The sequence below is a fragment of the Triplophysa dalaica genome, chromosome 22 (assembly GCF_015846415.1).
Source record: "Triplophysa dalaica isolate WHDGS20190420 chromosome 22, ASM1584641v1, whole genome shotgun sequence".
NCBI classification, from domain to species: domain Eukaryota; kingdom Metazoa; phylum Chordata; class Actinopteri; order Cypriniformes; family Nemacheilidae; genus Triplophysa; species Triplophysa dalaica.
In genome coordinates this window covers 12,382,760-12,402,374 of record NC_079563.1, presented here as the reverse complement: position 1 = coordinate 12,402,374, position 19,615 = coordinate 12,382,760, and the positions used below count along the sequence as shown (strand labels likewise).

Genomic DNA, 19,615 nt, shown 5'->3' with positions numbered 1-19,615 from the left:
GCATCCCACACCATGCTTTCCATTTTTTTATGTGTGTTATACATGTAAACCTGTAAACACGATTTAAATGTTGTCGTGCAATTATTTTAAAAAAAAATTATAAACAATTATCATATAATCAATAATAAATCTGAGCTCTAAGCTATTGTATATAATTTTTCATAGCCAATGTCACATTTTGTTTTATGAAACCCATTTACATTAATTTAACAAGGAAACTGTTTTAGCTGTGGTTACTAAAGTCTCATTAAAACCACATCTGTCTTAAAAATTGAAAAAAATCTTCATGCAAATAATCTTGCATGTATTTATCATTTAGTCCAATCGAAAACTGTGAAGTGAAAATACAAAAACATCCACTTGCAAAGTCCCAGCCATCTCATTCCTTTAGTGATCATGATATATAAAACATAGCTCCCTCCCTACCTTGACAGCATTTTATGGGTACAGTTTTAATTTAAGTCAAATGTATTTTTTTTACTTCACGAAACTTAATGCTTCATGCATCATATTCAAGGTTTTCTGTGGTCCTAACCCCAACATTTGAACACGCCTACTATATCCGAAAATATTGTCTGGGTAGGCGGCTCACTAGTTTTTGAAACGCAGTCGATCATGTCCACACTACACAGCAGTGAAGACTGTAGGGCTTGTGCCAAACTCATTTCAACGTTACCACACGACTTGCTTGCGTGTTATCTTTAAAACAAAAGTCTAACATAGTATTTATTACAGCATAAGTAAATGATTGAGGCAAAATCACTACGATTGAAATAACAGAATTCAGTTTATTCTTGATCAATGGATGTCTCGATTAGCGGGATAGCTGTAGCAGCTAGCCTGATAGCTAACCGGTGAGTTCAACTATCTTACACCGACGTAGTTCCACTTCCTGTGGTCGTAAGAATCACGACAGACCGAGGCCTCACGGGCCTTACCGGGCTTTGCGTTTCCATTGGAACCATATACACCGGTAAACTCCAGGTAAGGCAGTTTAAATAGCTATTCTAGGGTTCTCTATAATACGTATTCACTGATATTAGTTATATACATTCGGCAAAAGTAGAACCTTGCAAGGTTACATTAACTGGTAGTGTTGTGTATCTGAGAACACTGCAGTTCGTACTATGTGCAATTAAATGGGGGTTTAAATATGAATGACAAAATATTACCGCAGTGAATCCTTTTTTTATTAAATAAACTATATATTAATTGTAAGAAATTTCCAAAAAAGCAAAGAACTACTACCATTAGCCATGAGATATTCGATTGGCAAGTTAAATGTAAACTCGAACAAAATGTAAACAATAAATTAAATGGACAATTTGCTATCCAGGTTACTGTTTAACTTACATAAAAAAGCAAATAAATGTCAACTTAAATGACGAAGTCGAGGTTGTTTTTAAAAATATAACAATGTATTTGTTTACTTCGTCGAATGCGAGTAACTATTTGTTATATTAACTATAAACTATTGTTTTTTTAGCCAAAATAGCAGGAACTACATTTACTGTACAAAACCAATGATCATATTCCTATACTGTATTTACAGAATAACATGGTAGCTTGCATCTAAAAACAAGGTTGATACTGTGGTACTTTTATAAGTGTTGCTCTTAGCCACCACTGTCGTTACACATAAATGATACAAAATATCATGTAAGCTTCTTACACTTGAATCCCACATTTATTATTTTACAGGAGAATCTGTAAGACCGACTATATTTAAGCATACATTTCAGTTATCATAGAATGCTTTATAATGGTTGAATCTGTGTTTCTATGTAAACAACACACGTTCTCATGATCTGTCATCTCTCCGTCCCCTCTGCTTTCTCTTTCCACCCATCAGAATGGCAGACAGTGCAAGTCTTCAGTTTGTGAGCTCATTTGCCTTTGAAGCCATGCAGAAGGTAGATGTGGCTAGACTTGCGGCTTTGAGTGACCCGGAACTGCGGCTTCTGCTGCCCTGTCTGGTGAGGATGGCTCTCTGTGCCCCTGCCGATCAGAGCAACGCCTGGGCGCAGGACAAGAAGCTCATCCTGCGACTGCTGTCGGGTGTGGAGGCGGTGAATTCCATCGTGGCGCTGCTGTCTGTGGACTTCCACGCTTTGGAACAGGATGCTAGAAAAGAACAGCAGCTCAGGTAGATTTGCGACTATTAAAATGGATATTTTTATAGTAGTGCGATTTAGTAGTCTGTTGACCACAGCTAAAAAAAGTGTTTGTGTAATGGTCTACTGAGATGTCCATAGTTTAGAAAATCATGTTAACTTTGTACCAAGATGGATGTGTAGGCAGAGAGTTGATGCCATGAGGTGATGTCTAGGTTACAAAACACTGTGGTTATAAGTTACATGTTGTAAAAAAGATCAAGTTGAAGTAGTACCTTTATACTGAAATGTCACCTGTTTGTCTTTCCTGCAGGCATAAGGCTGGAGGCTCTAACGCTGAAAGCATTCTCATCTCTCAGCTACAGCATGGATTGACTCTGGAGTTTGAACACAGTGATCCTCTCAGGAGACTACGACTGGCTCTCAGCGAGCTGCTGGCCATCATGAACAAGGTTCGGTTTCCTTTTTTACTCCCGTATAAAGATTGAAGATATGTTCCTTAGATTCTAAGTATGAGGCTTATCGTTTTTTAATGCTACAGGCATACTTCTCTAAGATTTTTCAGCTATCCAATATGAAGGATATTTTTTCCTCTGTTGTACAGGTGACTGACTCCAATGGAGAGTTTTTCCTGAAGTCTTCTGAGCTCTTTGAGAGTCCTGTGTACCTGGATGAGGTGGCTGATGTTCTCTGCATCCTGCAAGCAGGTATGATGTCGCATGTCATTTGTGTATGAAAGCACCTCTGTCCTACATCTTGACGTTGTAAAATCACTTAAGACAAAACATGGCTTCCCTCATGTAAGAATGTCTGCTTCAAACAGAGCTGCCGTCATTGCTTCCCATCATTGAGGTGGCTGAAGCTCTGCTTCACGTGAAAAATGGAGAGTGGTTCCTGTGTCTGCTGGTGGCCAATGTCCCGGACAGCTTTAATGAAGGTACGTCCATCACCTGCTGAGATATCACGATTGCATTGATTCAATCTTTACAAACATTCATTGTACATTAATACTATATAAAACAATAATTTATTTAATAATTGTCTTGTTTTTTGTGTAAGATTCATTATTGTATACAAACTTTTTGTCCTTTTTGTGGATGTGCGCATGGCTGTGTAGCTGTGTGAAGAATAATATTAAGCAATAACCTGTTGATGAAACTGATGCCCTCTTTTCATGATCCAATCAAATCCTCATTGATAAAGTGTTAAACATAAATTTTATTCTGATGAATATCGTTTGATTTATTATATTTGTATAATTTATTATTTGAATATATATTTCACATAGCATGATATACAACATTGGAAAAGCTGTTTTATGTTTCTTCAAACTTTATTTAGTTAGTCAGGTCTTTTGGATTCTCAATGAGACTTTTGGAATTTATATCTCCGTTCATTCATTCAGCATACTTTTTAATCCAGTAGGACTTTCAAGAAAGATAAAATTCAAGTAGTCACAATACGTTTCAATAGACTCAGAATAGTGATGTTATACTTTTGTTTCTCTCTCTTTTGCAAAATTCTCAGTTGGACTTGAGGTTTGCTGCCTTATTCAGCCGTTTCGTGATCATCCAAAAAGCAGCATATTTCCATTTTGATGAATTTGGCCGATGATTGTGTGCAAATTGGGCTTGCATGTTGATGCATCTCTGACTGTGCATGCGGATTCTCCTCTTGAGATAATCTGACTTGAAATAAAAGCATCACAGAGCCTCTGGTATTTTTTCATCAGTCTCAGGTCCCCGTTGAGTCAATAGCTTATTTGTGAAGCCTGTGTTGAAACGTTTCGTATTATTGAATGGCCAATTCTCCGGTCTCATTACCTAGACAGGATCTTTCATTGGGCGAGTATTCATCTCAAGGCTCAATCATTAAGGGAAGAGCTCGTCTATAGAGATCTACTGTAATCAGATGCAGCATCAATTCTCTCAGACTGTATTTTCATAAGAGGTGATTGAATCTAATATCATTCTAGCAGTCAGTCATAAAACAGTCCATAATTCTGTAATCGCTTTGCATAGTAAACTGTCATCTGTAGTTAAATCATAAACCAAGAGATATTTGAATTAAAGAAAGAGCGTAGAGGTTAAGCTATGATTCAGTCGTTTTAGCATTGTTGCTCCTATGGAGATGCAGGTTCAAGCCTGGTCTGCGCAGTCATCTAATCCTATTTTGCGTATGCCTTGTCTACTCTCTATACTTTCAAAAAAAGTGGTAAAATATCTACATTTTTAGACACTTCACTGTATATTAAGACATTTACTGTAACATATAGTGTAAATAAGTATAAAAGTGTCAAATTTTTTATCTGGTTCATTAGTCCTGTTAAATATTAATAATGGCATCCAGAATAAAAGTTTGTGTTTACATAATAAATGTCTGTGGACATTTGTTTTGTATATACATACACGTACACGTACGTACATGTATATATTTAAGAAAAATATTACATATATAAAAATCTATAAATCCTTATATGTAATTGAAATTATATACAAATATAAATATACACATGTACTTTTTTCTAAATATATATATGTACGTTTACCTGTATGTGTTTATAATTACAAAATAAATATGCACAGTACACAGACATATATTATGTAAACACAAACTTTTATTCTGGATGTGATTAATCGTTTAATGGCCCACATGTATAAGACATAAATCAGTGATGTTTCTATGTCTGGTTGTTTTTATTTCTCTAGTGTGCCGTGGTTTGATAAAGAATGGAGAAAGGCAGGACGAGGAGAGCGTGGGTGGCAGACGCAGGACAGAAGCACTCCGGCAGCTGTGTCAGATGAACCCGTCTCAGGCTTTGAACATCAGGGCTATGGTGGTGAGTCTTCATCATCAGATCACTTGGCAAACTTTATAGTGGTCGGTGAACAGAACTGCATGAATGTGCTACAAACTTGACTGACTTTGTATTAACTTTCTAGGCCTGACGACAACACGTGCAGTTCATAAATTCTGTCCTTCATGTCCGTCTGTAGGTGGAGGAGTGTCACCTTCCAGGTCTGGGTGTGGCTTTGACGCTAGACTACAAGCCAGATATAGCAGATGAAGCGGTCAGTCCTCTGGTGTCTTACGTCAGCGGCCTTCTGCTGGGAACTAATGGAAAAGTGCGCACTTGGTTCAGTATGTTCATTCGTAACGGTCAGCAGGTGGGTTGCACTTGATGCCTTTATGTTCATTTAGTCTTGTAAAAGAAAAACACATGACAATCGTTTCTCGATCTCACATACTTTTCAGAGGAAAAGAGAAAGCAGCTCTGTGCTGTGGCAGATGCGGAGGCAGTTGCTGTTGGAGCTGGTTGCCATCTTGCCTCGTTCTCGCAGTACCCACGTTCCCAACGACAGCGACATGGAGTCCGACAGTGGCTCGGGGTACTCTGGCTTGCGGGAGGAACATGTAGTGAAGGCCAGTGCGCTGTTGCGACTCTACTGCGCGCTCATGGGCATCGCTGGGCTCAGGTACAACACGTGTGATACAGTCAAGGTGTCGATAGAGAGATGTTTGGTGGAAGTGCTGTAGAGGATACCAGAAGGTTGCTGGTTTAACCCCACAAAAAAATCACTGTTGTTCTTTTTAAGGAATAGTTCACCCAAAAATAAAATTTCTGTTATTTTTTACCCACTGTGAGGTTGTTTCAAAGATGTATCAGTTTTCTTGTGCTGAACACAGAGAGGTATTTTGAAGATTGTAACCAAACAGTTCTAGAGCAGAATTCCCTACCATAGTAGGAAGACAAAGTACCGCACTATGCGGCACGTAGCGTTCATAGGGAACAATGAAGTTTTCACTCAAGATGCACCTTGGATTATGGTCAAAGACGCGAGTGATATTATCTATCATACATCAAGGGGAAAGGCTTCAAGCTACATCCACAAATACGGGAAAAAAACTAAGTAAACTTTTGGACGAAGCTTGATAACAGAGTCACTCAACAATGCTCAGCTTTACTAATGTCGGTTCGCTGAAATTTGAACGTTCTTTTTTTTTACTAAACATATCGTTATTGCTTGGTGGCAAATAATCCCAGTACTGTGAGAGCAGAAGTGTCTTAGCTGGCTAAAAGTTTAGTGGAAGTACATCATCACCCTGCGTGCTATTGAACTGAATATGCATAACATGACATGGGTTTAAAATGGCAACCGGTCTATTAAAATGATTTGTTTGGCACATAATTATAAGTAAGTCATTATTAAGCATTATTAAAATGTGTTTATTGATGGCAGGCCCACAGATGAAGAGGCGGAGCAACTGTTACAGCTGATGACAAGCCGTCCCCCGGCCACGCCCGCAGGAGTGCGCTTCGTCTCTCTGTCCTTCTGCAAACTGTTGGCATTTCCTACACTTGTCAGGTGCATATTGACAACTCCCTTCATTAAGATAAATGATGAATAAACCATTAAATATGTATCTTTTTATTTAACTTCCTGTTTGGTTTTATTAAATTCATGTACTTGTTTGTACATTCTGGCCATCAAATAGAAGTGCAGATATAATGAGTTTCCAAATAGATTTCCTGTACACTGTTGTTGTGTCGAGCTGATCATTCTGCTCAAACAAACAGAACAATGTTTTGATTGCTCCAGACAGCCACAGTGTTTGAATGCACGTCAGCTTAGAAATGCTTACAAATTAGTAAATTGTAAGTATTTTAACCATAAACATATTACACACTTGTGCTTTAATTTAACCCAGGTTGAAAGTTGTACAGAGAATTGTATTTTGAAGTTAAAACAAGTGAAGCGCAGGTACTTGATCAGTGCTGTTGTTTACTCTCTCTGCAGCACTCCAGAACAGGAGCAGCTCATGGTAATGTGGCTCAGCTGGATGATTAAAGAAGAGGAGTATTTTGAGAGGTACGGCAAGCCCGGACGGACAAACACTTCATACCCGTAACTCACCCATAAAGGCATTTTTCAAATTCTTAACATTCTGAATACACCGGCGTTTTCGTGGAAAAGAAATGAATTACGGGAATCAGAACGTTATGCGCTCGCTTTAAAACCATTTATCTTGTTTATCCATTAATCCAATTAGTTCTGTACGTCCGACCTCTTCAAAACTAAGTTAGGATTTATTTTCCCATCCTTTGTGCCTTGCACTTGTAAGACCCGCCCATCTGTCGACTGATGCACTTTGTCCCGGGTGTGTTTTAGAGAGACGAGGGCACAGGACATAATTGAGGGCTGGTGGGAAGGTGGAGAGGAGATATGAATTTTAGAGCTTCTGTACAGCCTGGAAGTTCTTTTAGACTGGAAAACACACAATATTGTGCGGTAACACAGGCTCAGTTTGTGTTATCCATTAGACAATTTTACGCTTGTATAAAAGGGGAAAACAGAATAAGTAATACAACGAAAACAGATGGGGTTATGCGGAGGTTAGGCAGTGACAGGCTTTTTCAATTTAATAAGAAATAAGCAGCTGATGGGTTATAAGTCATCGCTCCTGCAGCTTGCCATCCTCATGACCCGCTTATCCGCACTCTATAAATTTAGAGATAAATGCCCTTCAGTGTACAGCCGTGTGTGTGCGGTATTGAAGCCTCGGCAAAGGTGGGGGTTGGTATCACGTGTAGGTCTGTGTTCAATATGCATGGAGTCAGATTGGTGGTGGAATACGATGGTTGCTCTTAATTACAACCAAGAATTTTTTTGCTTGCGGTATAGGGGAGGGGCATTTTTATTTTAGAGGACATTTCAGTGGACGAAATTTTGTGAAATGCATTTATAATTTGAACATGTGAATTTGATAAATGTTTATTTTAAAGGCGCAGTTTGTAAAATCCACAGCTAGAGGGCGCACATTCGTAACAGATATGTTCAAAACAACAACGGCTTAGCTTGATGACGCTGTGAAGTAGCATACAAAAATGTGAACTGTCGTCAGACTTGAATGAGAAATCTCGTTTAAAATTTTATTAATGTTGCGTTTGATGGCATGATTTTATTTCATTATAATGAATTAGACGCATTAGACGTAATTCTCCAAAATTAATTTATTACTATTTAGTCAATGATCTAAAAACGATTACTGCTTGTTTAGTTAATATATACATGACACTCGTGCAAAAAAGTTATAAGCTGCACCTTTAAGAGTATTCAAGAGTGCATTAGCCTACATGTGACCTTAAAGCTGATGGACAAAAAAAACATTTTTTTTTTCTTTAATCAACTCTAAAAAGCCATTTCACTTTTCTTTATTATGTTCCCACAACCTCTTCCTAATTCTTGTTCTCTTCAGCGCCGCTGGTGTCTCTGCCTCTTTTGGAGAGATGCTATTACTGGTTGCCATGTATTTCCATAGCAACCAGCTCAGTGCCATCATAGAGCTGGTTTGCTCCACCCTGGGGATGAAGGTGAGTTTAAGCCACCAGTCGGTCGGCAATAAAGTAGATTCACAGCGGATTAGATTCACAAAGCGAAGCATGAGTTACCTAGATATATTTCGTCCTTTGGGAAAAAATTTGTGGAATGCTTGATTTCAAGGTTTATTTTTTCTAGAAAGGTTTCTAGATAGACAGCTCACTGGCTTTAAGAACACAACCATTTCATATTATTGCCTTTAGCAGACTGCAAAGGTTTTGTTTGCTTTTCTATAAACACAATTTCAGTTTAGTATGTAGAAGAAACTGGTTAGTTTTGTTTACTTTCTGGCTTAAATGTCAACATTGGTTCAGGTCTGGAGTCAGTTCTCTGTGTGAAAATGTTGATTATACTTACCTGCACTGTAACAGTCTTTTAAAGACGTTGTTTATCGGTGCATGTATCGAATGTCAGCGTCTAAAAGCCGGATGAGAACATGCACATCCCACAGAAGTCTAAAGCATGTGTGATATGTAATTGCCCTCAGCTGAGTCGTGCATTATTGATGCGGTACGGATAGATGACTCACGGAGGGTACAGGCTGATTTTCCTCCGGGTTTGTTTAGACAGAATGACTCACTTTCTACATTAAAAAACCTAATATCTGGTTAGAATTCTAAGACTTGAATGGGATGATATTTCTGAAACAGAGTTTTCTCTGGTTGAGAAATGGATCGTGTAGTGTTTTTAACGTCTTTATCTGTCCACAGATCGCTATCAAACCCAGCTCACTAAGCAAAATGAAGACCATTTTCACTCAGGAAATCTTCACAGAACAGGTGATTCTTTCCTTACAGTGCATAAGATGTCTTTTAATAAAAACCAGGCTTTGTAAAAGTTATCTCTTTTAATAAGGAAAAAGTAAAAAATTAGTTTTTAATTCCTGTTTGGTGAAATGTTGCTAATCGCAGTGTTTGCGCATCTACTTGACATATTACAAGAACCGTGTGGGCACCAGAGGAATCATTTTTAATTAATAACAGCTTGTCATAATATTCTAAGCGCTTTAATAGATATCCTGTGTTAACTTTGAGAACTTTATGTTTGCCATCTGTTGAACATGACAGTCTAATATACTTTTTTAAATTGTCATAGATGAGACACCTGTTAAATGTCTCATTTGTAAATGTGTCAGTTCAGACTCTGTGAATGATCTTAGAAAGCTCTGTGTATTTGCTCAGTACTGACGTAGCATCGTCTTGTGTTGTGCTGTGTTGCAGGTGGTAACGGCACATGCGGTAAGAGTGGCAGTGACCAATAACCTCAGTGCCAACATCACAGGATTCCTCCCTATTCACTGCATATACCAGCTGCTGAGGAGCAGAGCCTTCACCAAACACAAAGTGTCTATAAAGGTAACCCTGAGGATTACATTACATTTCCTGTCTGTTCTGTTTTATTCTGATGTGTTCTGTTGTGATTTAATCTATTCTGGCCTGTTCTGTTCTGTTCTCGTTCCCTATTCTATTGTTATCTGTTGTATTCTGTTCTATTGTTATCTTGTATGTTGTATTCTGTTGTATTCTATTCTTTTCCGTTCTGATCCAATCCGTTCCGTTTTGTTCCATTCCGATCTGTTCTGTTCCGTTCTGTTTTATTCTATTCTATTCTGCTCCGATCTATTTTTTATGTTCTGTTGTGTGATATTCTATTCTATTCTAATTTGTTCTATTCCGAGCTGTTCAATTCTATTCCGATCTATTATATTCTGTTCCATTCTGTTTTATTCTAGTCCGATCTGTTCTGTTCTATTCTTATCCATTATATTCTATTTCGTTCCGTTCCACTCTGCTCTACTCTTATCCGATGTGCTCTAATCTATTCTGTCGTGTTCTATGTTATTTTGGTCTCTTCTATTCTATCTGTTATGTGCTCTATTCTATTTAGATGAGTTCCTTCTGTTGTCTTCTATTCTGTTGTATTCTTATCTGTTCTATTTTGGTCTGCTGCATTCTGTTCTGTTCTTTTTAATTCTATTGTGTTCAGTTCTATTCTGTCTGTTCCACTCTGTTCAGGCCTGTTTATTGTTTTCTTCTGTTGTGTTTTATTCTGTTCTATTCTATTTGGTATTTTTCTATTCTGGTCTGTTCTGCTCGGTTTTCATTTTCTAATCTTTTGTGTTGTTTTCCTTGGTTCTTTTTTCTATTTCTCTATTCTGCCCTGTGCTAACTTCACCACATGACTCTATTGACTCCATTCAGTGCCAGTATTGACCTGAATCCATTGGGTTGTATTGTGTTTGACTGGCCGCTTCGTCTCCTGACTCGTGGAAAGACACTCCATTGATTTAATTAAGGATGTGGTTTTTGAAAATGTGGTAGCGGATCGCACAGTTGATCAGAATGTTTCCTCACAATTACATCGTCAGCCATAAAGACTGGAATCAGCCTCCTCTAGAGTCAGTAAGGCATGTTATAGCTATTGATCTGTTCAGCTGGAAAGATGATTTAATCGCCCAAGTGCCCCAGGTAGATGATTGGATAATTCACTTATACTGAGAGATTTTGTCTTCTTTCTTTCGTACGTTCATTCTTACTTTCTCTCTTTCTTTCTTTTCTACCGTTTCATCCATCGATTGTTTTTTGTTTTTTTCTCAGGACTGGATCTTTAGGCAGCTGTGTCAGACGACCACTCCGCTCCACACTCAGCTGCTTCCTTTAATTGATGTTTACATTAACTCCATCCTGACCCCTGCTTCTAAGACCAACCCAGAGGCCACCAACCAGCCAATCACAGAGCAGGAGATCCTGAATGTTTTCCAGGGCTCGGCAGGGGTGGGTGGAGCATACATTATCTTTTTGATCACAAATAGCAAAATCACCAGAGAGAAAGTTAAAGAATACAATCACGGCAGGGATATTACATACTAGAATTTTAGAACTGTGATAAATGACTGCCCTGCAGTAAGAAAAAATGAGCCGACTCGCATCAGGGCAAAGATATTATTGGATATTATTATAAGGATATTTTTAGACAGACTGCATCTGCATATTGCAATATGTGCAACATTCTTGTTTCAGAAATTTCAGATGCATTGTAGTATTGATGTTTTTATGCATCTATCACAAATCACTCAAATGATGTTTAATATTTTTAAAGCCGTTTTCTATGTGATCCGTGATGCATTATATGTTAATGATACTGCATAGTTTTACGATACATCCCATTTTCAGGTCTGTCCAGTACAATCACATCCATTTATTTCTGCTCCCTATATTCATTTGACCTCAGGTTGACCCCACTTTCTGCCTCTTCCCCCATTTCACTCTCCCGCTCTTTAGGGTGATGGAGGGAAGGTTCGTTCTCAATACACAATCACTACCCAGTTGCTCATTCTCTACTATATCCTGTCTTATGAGGAGGCTCTGCTCGCTAATACAAAAGCATTAGGTACCTGACACACTCACACAACACGTCACAACACACAAACTGATCCTTTTGTTATTTTGTTTTGGATTTAACAGTGCAGCACTTGAAATGGTTATTGGTTTAACTAAACTATGGTTAATCTTCTGAGCTATTGGTGGACAGGACTGCATGATTTTATCATTATGACATTTGGTCCATTTGTAAAGTATTTATTTACTAGATCTGACATTAGCCATTACCACATAATTATGTAATATAGAACTTATAATATGTATGGGCTGTTGCAATATATCAAGAATAACTGTTAATCATTATGATATTATTTTTTAACTGTTAATTAAAAATCTAACTGTAAATACATATGATAATATTTTAAGAAACATCGTAGTGAAAGTCAGATATCGAGACTAATTTATCAAGAGCCATAATTAATATATCACTGCTGTCCTTCTGAAACATTTAGGATTTGTGTTTTTTGTCATAAATCATTATTATTAGTCACCCTTTATATTTGTGTGTTTTGCAAACATCTTACCATTAAAAATAATATAAGTGCTTGTCAACTTTGACCATACAGTATTTAATCATTTAGAAAGTTTAGAGTTTTTTCTCCATTTCCTGAAAAATTTGAATTTGCACGTCTGAGATTTCAGAAGAAAAGTGACGATAACTTAATATTCACATAAAAACTTAATTGACATATGTTGTTTTCACTTTTCTTTAAAATGACTTATACTGTAATATAAGAATTTGTTCATACTCCCTTTTAATAATATCACTAGAGCGACACAACTTGCGTCAGACCTGCGCCAATCACCTGCAGTTTAAGTGCTTGCTCTGGAGTCCTCTCATCAGTTATCAGAGCGGTTACCCTTCACTGTTTATGCACACAGTCCTTCCCAGACTGCTGTGCTTATTTAATCTCTCTCCTGCTCTTCTCCTCTATCATTCTGGAGTAATGACGCCCTTTGGCTGTGCTAATGAACTGAATACAATGAAAAATCACCTGTACGCGAGCCGAACTGTCGAGGCCTATTTTTAACAAACAGCCACCCCTTTTCCCCAGCACTGATGCAGAAGAAGCCAAAATCGTACTCTGCGGCCCTCATGGACCAGATCCCCATCAAATATCTCATCCGGCAGGCCCAGGGACTACAGCAGGAGCTGGGAGGTAAAACACATCTGTTTGAAACTATTGTTGGTGCTGGTGTTTTATTTGAATTCTTTATAGTTAAAAAACACAAATAAAACTGATGTACAGACACTATTTAATTAGTATATTTATACTTTACAGTTGTTTATTATTAAATCAGGTGTGTCTGAAACTTTTGTATTGCTGCTATTTGAGCAAAAGGTCTGAACAGTCTCTCTCTCTCTCCATCCCTAGGTCTGCACTCAGCTCTGCTGCGTCTGCTGGCCACAAACTACCCACACCTGTGTATGGTGGAGGACTGGATCAGTGAAGAAGAAGTTACCGGCACCCTGCCCTTACTGAGGAAGATGCTGCTAACCTCTTCATCCTGCAAATATTCACAGACGCAGCTGCGAGAGGGTAACAACACACACATCTGTTAAACAAAAATGAAAATCCTGAGTTTAGGTTGTACGCAACAGTTCAGGTGCAGTCTGCCGAGCGATCAACATCACTACTGTTTGACATATTTGTCAAGTAAATTTCACACAGCAGTTAACTGGACTACTGAACTCCACACAGAGGGACTCATGAGGGCCTCTGGCGCTGAAGGAGATCACAAGCGTTTATTATGGGCTATGATATGAATGGGTTGTTGTTGTTGCTTGACCTTTCATGTGCATGACTCAGTTTTGCACCTGTGGAGTGATGAGCCTGAAGGTGTTTGTGTAGTTGCACGTTGTTGCTTTGATAGACTTGTTTCTGTACAGGTTTTTGTACCGGTTCCTCAATCTCCTCTCTCTTCCTTCTTGATATATCTATTAATTTTTCAATCTTGTGACCTTTTGTTAAATTCTTTTAAAAGAAGAACTGATCTGTTTTGCCACCATAATGTAACATCTTTTCTTCATTTGGCAGATTCCCCGGGAATTATTGATAGATAATTTGATAGAAAAGATAATTTGATAGAAAAGATAATTTGTTTGAGTTTCATTGGCATATCAATCATATGCAAAAATAAAAAAACTGTTATCTATTAACATCCATCTATACATTCGTTATCCCGCTAATCCTATGTCGCGACATCAATCGATTATTAACCGTAGTTTATTTCTTAGCTTTTCAGAGTGTTCTCTCTGGTGGGCCCAGACTGCTGCGTATCCTGGAGCACTTGACACTTCTCTCCCCAGGAGATATGATCCCATACGCCGAGGCTCTGACTGCCAACATGGGGCTGCTTCTGGAGGACGGCGTCTCCCGCAGGATCCTGCAGACCGTCAATAAACTCTGGATGGTACTTAATACAGTCATGCCACGCAAGTGAGAATTCTCCTCTAAGTTTTATGCTGTAGTGAACGTCTCTTTAAACACGCACACGTTAAGCCGTTGGGTTTTCTTCTGTCTGATAGACTGTGGGTGATGACTGTTAACGCTCTACAGCCCTCACCGAAGCTTCTCAGGCAGCAAAGATACACACAGAACGATCTGATGGTCGATCCTCTCATCGCTCTGCGCTGTGACCCCAGAGTCTTCAGGTATTATTTGCTTTCATGTTATCTGATGTGGTTAGTACTGCTGTGAGGTTTTTTTTTCTGTGGAAAGCGTGATGCCACACTGAGTATCTGTGATTTCTCGGAAATAAGGTTTTATGATTCTGAAAAATGTACCACAAAGCATATTATTATCTTTTAAAATTAATCTATATCTAATCATAAAACCAAAAACAATAAACTCCAAAATAAGGTTATTATAGTTTATTTAAACAATTCTGTGTATTAAAATCAAATAATATATCTGCCTAAATATTAATTGAAAAACTTAAACTAAACTTGCATCGGAAATAAATTGAATTAAGTTTAATTTAAGGCACTGAAATGATGAACTAAAAATAAACTAAAACGAGAAATAAATGAAACTATATAGCAACAGAAAATATAGTTGCAAAAAATATGACTCAAAATATAGTAAAAATAGTATTTAAATAAAACAAAAATAAACAAAATGTAATTTTTTTTAATTAAAAAAAAATATATTTTTTAAACTGCTATGAACTGAAAACAAAACTATTATAATTTAGCTCTAATTGTTTTTAAATAATAAAGTAACAATCTCATTTAATATAAATTATTTAAAAAACGTTCTATAAACTGGCCTTCTAAACTGCATTTGTTGTCAGCTCCTTGACAAAATGTTAAATGATCTCAGAGCTTTTTTAAGTTTTAAGGTTTTTTTAAGAATGCTAGATTAAAGTAAATGTAAAGAAAACATTTTCCACCATTACACTTTTCTTATTTGATCTCGCTCTAAACATATTATCCCCTGTGTGTTTTTTTTCTCCAGGTGTCCTCCACTAATGGACATCTCTCTTCACATGCTGAATGGGTACCTGCTGGCATCTAGGGCCTACCTGAACTCCCACCTGAAAGAGACTGCTGAATTTGAGCGGCAGGGTCAGACCATCTCAAACCTCGGCCTCGGCGGCCAACCTGATGCACCTGAGGTCACCAGAGAAGAGCTGAAGAATGCTCTCTTGGCTGCTCAGGTAGAAACAAACACCCTTAAGTGTCACAGAAAAGGCTTGGAAAGATTAATGCATTAATTGGCATGTCTGTGTTGTTCAGGACAGCGCAGCGGTGCAGATCTTGCTGGAGGTGTGTCTGTCGTCCCCTCAGGAGGAGCTACAGCTGGGTGGAGGTGGAGGAGCAGACAGCCTGTTGAGGAGTGTTCAGTCTGCTCCAGGTATTCCCATGCGGATGCAGGTGGGAGACGCAGGGGGCAGGCGGGGGGCCCAGGGGGAACGTGAGGCTGAGAACGGACTGCTCAGTGACCTGAGGGAGGTGCAGTGCCTCATCTGCTGTCTGCTGCACCAAATGTTCATCGCAGACCCGAACATCGCCAAACTAGTGCACTTCCAGGTAACCCAGTCTCTCTGTCACGAAGAGTACAATAAGAGTTCGGGCAAATCTGTGAGATAAAAAGTTTTTTAGAAAATAAATTGAGAACCAGTTTGAAAACAACTTGAACATAATATAACAACAACTTACTTTTAAATATTTAGACAAAATATAGGACACAACTTTATTTTATTTATTGGGAATTGTAAATATTCCTGTACGACAGGTGGTTGGAGGGGTAGAAAGAAAGCGGGTTAGGTGAAGAGTTGGATGTTAGGTTATGAAGTATAACACCATTGACAAGTAGGACAGTCGCGATAATGAAATTCAGCCGATGATTAATTGTCTAAACAATTGTTTGTTTTACAGATTTGACAATAGTCGTACATTTTTGTGCTTCATTTATTAAATGATTGCCACAAATTATTTTAATAATGTTATTGTATCTTTTGTAAATTGTCACATGCAGTATAATTGCACTATAAGATTAATACACTTAACGCAATGAACTATTATAAATAATAATATAATTGAGTATTATTTGTAATAAGATAGTATGTCATATATATATAAATATATGAAATATTACAATTATTCATTCAATATTTTTTTATAATTGTGTTATAAATATTTTAAGTTATATCTTAAAAACACAAAAAAACTCAAAAACACTCAATTAAGACTAAAACTACTTTATGTTGTTGTTAAACACACAAAATGACAAAGCCAGTATGACCCAAATGATGGAGAAATCTCCATTGAAACATTAAATGATTGTGCATGTACGCATTTACTACAGATGTTGCTTGTGTCTTCTAAATGTGCGCAAAAACAAAGCTGAAATTGCAGTTAGGACAAAAAAATTCAATCAGACGATTATTTGATATTGTTAAATTCTAAAACAAGCTTTCTTCTTTCTCTAAATCAGTTTCAGGCAAAGAAAATAGTAATCTTTTAGATCTCACAGTCAGAACACAATTTGTTCTTGTAATCTTCTCCTAAGGCTTTCTAATCTTCTCGTAGTAGAATTCTCAGAGAGATCTTAAGAGCTCTGAAGTAAATCTAAAAGGGTTCATAATGTTCTTGACATGTTTCTGCAGGGTTATCCACAGGCTCTGCTCCCTCTAACCGTGGCAGGAATTCCTTCCATGCACATTTGTCTTGACTTCATCCCAGAACTCCTGGCACAGCCACAGCTGGAGAAACAGGTGATCTATCCACATTATCACTCGCACAGCTGGAACACTAAATACAGATCAAAGCTTTGACACATTTCACTATAACTGTATATCTGTGTATCCCAAGCTGAACCTAAGAATTTTAATATAAGTTTTAGAAATGTGTCCGAATATGACGGTGCTCGATATTAAACAACACAACTTGAAGTGTAAAGCTATAATAAGAGTGTGTAGTACAGAATCGTTGGAAATCACAGACACATGGTGCGAGCCCTCGGGGTTGACCTCTGGGCTTGATGCTAATGGGAGGTTTGTTTTGTCTGGCACAGATCTTCGCCATAGAGCTGTTGTCCCATCTGTGCACCCAGTACGCCCTTCCCAAATCTCTCAGTGTGGCACGGCTGGCCATTAGCGTGATGGGTACCCTCCTTACAGGTAGAATAAATTCTCTTTCATCTGTTGCTTTATCTCTTTATCTTCCATTCTCTCTTTATCTCGGCCTCTGTCCTTGTTCATTTATTAGGGTTGGCATTTCAATAAAGAGTGTCTAAAAATAACATTGATAATTGGAGTGCTCAGACCTTTCGCTTCCTTTTTTTTGTTGGGAAAACACCCTTATCTTTGTGCGCACTGCCCTCTGCTGGTCGTTTTTCTATCTCTTAGGAACAAAACTTCATCTGCAGTGTTTATAAATCATGCATCAACCATCCATTTATTATGTTTTATTGGATGGAATGCCAGAGGAGTCTTGAGCACCGTGAAATCCGGCAATTTCCTTTGTCGTGTCATATCGGATCATTAGTTTTTATTGTCTTGTGCACCGGTTCTCAAAAACAACTTCCCTCAAGCGAAACCTTGTTTCATGTCATTCTGTTGAATATAAAATGTTATGAAGTAACCAGCGTGATATTCATCTTTCTCAGTGCTGACCCGTGCCAAGCGCTTTGCATTTTTCATGCCCACACTGCCGTGTCTAGTCGCGTTCTGCAAGGCTTTTCCTCCGCTCTTCGATGATGTCATGTCACTGCTGGTGCAGGCGGGACAGGTGTCTGCCGCTGATGTCACCACCAAGGCCAGAGATATCGACCCTCTTATTGCCAGTGGGTTTTCTTCTCTTATTGTTATTTTTTTCTTATAATTATAAACTAACATTCAGTTCTATATTCCAATTTTGTGTAAAAAACACATTGATCTGTTCTCCGAGAACTGACCTGAATTGACATCTAGCCCACTTTTTAGTCCATAATTCAGACATATTGTCTTATGATTGGTTGCTGAGCCCAAATGAACTAATGCTTTTTAATGATCATTCAGAATTTCTGCATTTATATAAACGGGTCGTTTCGGGTGACTGCAAAGTTTCTTGTGTTTAGGACTTCAGTTTCTGAGAGAGAAGCCGCAGGAAGTCGTGTCACCAAAATCCAAATTCTCTCTGCTCAAGAGGTCTGCTGAGGAGCTGGGCGGAGCCGATCCTGACGTACAGCTGTGCTATCAGATAGAAGCCACCTTTATGGATATCATAAGCTCCAGCACGCAGGCGCTGTGACATCACAGATTCAAATATAGACAGTTTCATTGAGAACTTTCAATAAACTATTGTTACAGGAACGTGTACTTAGGAACCAACAGAGCATTATGATGATTGATCTCTTGGAGCTGTTGCATGGTGGGAATAATTCAGTTTGAAGTCACTGCATTTGAAGCATCCTTGAATATGAGTGGCATGAGTATGCCAACTAGGCTAAATATCCCGCTGTCCCTGAAAAACACATTGGTTTTATTATTTCTTTGTATACAACTTACAATTTGATTTTCCAGGAAGTGTTTTGAGTCTAAAGTGAATTGGGCACATTACGACCTCTTCATTGCTTAAGGGTTTGACCATTTCACGAAGGAGATTGCTTTAGATGTTATTTTCTAAATGGTGTGTTAGCTTGTTAGTTAAGTGTGCTTTGTGTGATGTGTACAGGGCACTTAGCAGCAATATTATTGGTCTGTTTTTTAGACCAGCATTTAAAGAGTATTTTCTTAGCTCAAAACATTTTCACAATGTGATTCACAATGGTTTTGTAAACATTGATCTTAAGTTTTGAACATTTGTATTAAAACATCTTTTTGGAGTCTGCTTGTTTTTGTTACGTTAATATATGACGAGTTTGGTTCCAAAATGAGAAAACTTTGTTTTAAAAAAAATTCAAACATCATGTTTTTTATTATGTTATCATGTTTTTATTGCAGTAGTAAGCTGTATTTTTTTTGTTATTATGGCTTTGATCAAAACAAACAAACTGCAAGTTATTGGAACGCACTATAGAAAACATGATTTTTTTAAGTTTTAAAAACCGAGTTCTCATTTATAGACAAAACGCTTCAGTTATGCTTCATGTAGTCTAGTACAGGGGTTTTCAAATGATGCGAGGGACCCCAAATATCTTTCATCTTTTATGAGGACCCCCTTCCTAAAATACATTTTCATATATATATTTGATAAAGAAACATGTAAGCTGTGTAAAAGAAATAAGTGTATCTTGATAACATATGTGACCCC

General features: G+C 37.9%; 1 protein-coding gene across 1 annotated transcript; it reads left to right on the top strand.

Moving 5' to 3' along the window:
- Window positions 1-614: 614 nt before the first annotated feature.
- Window positions 615-19,187, top strand: ints2 (integrator complex subunit 2). The gene is made up of 25 exons (XM_056737254.1): window positions 615-984; window positions 1,853-2,146; window positions 2,428-2,566; window positions 2,719-2,821; window positions 2,938-3,051; window positions 4,823-4,953; window positions 5,111-5,281; window positions 5,370-5,590; window positions 6,356-6,481; window positions 6,914-6,985; window positions 8,373-8,487; window positions 9,205-9,273; window positions 9,715-9,849; window positions 11,092-11,268; window positions 11,776-11,884; window positions 12,930-13,034; window positions 13,251-13,415; window positions 14,114-14,315; window positions 14,405-14,530; window positions 15,336-15,537; window positions 15,617-15,910; window positions 16,990-17,097; window positions 17,397-17,502; window positions 17,991-18,167; window positions 18,441-19,187. Exons 2-25 carry the CDS (start codon window positions 1,854-1,856, stop codon window positions 18,611-18,613), a joined length of 3,633 nt encoding a protein of 1,210 aa, XP_056593232.1. The 5' UTR covers window positions 615-984; window position 1,853; the 3' UTR covers window positions 18,614-19,187.
- Window positions 19,188-19,615: the final 428 nt, after the last annotated feature.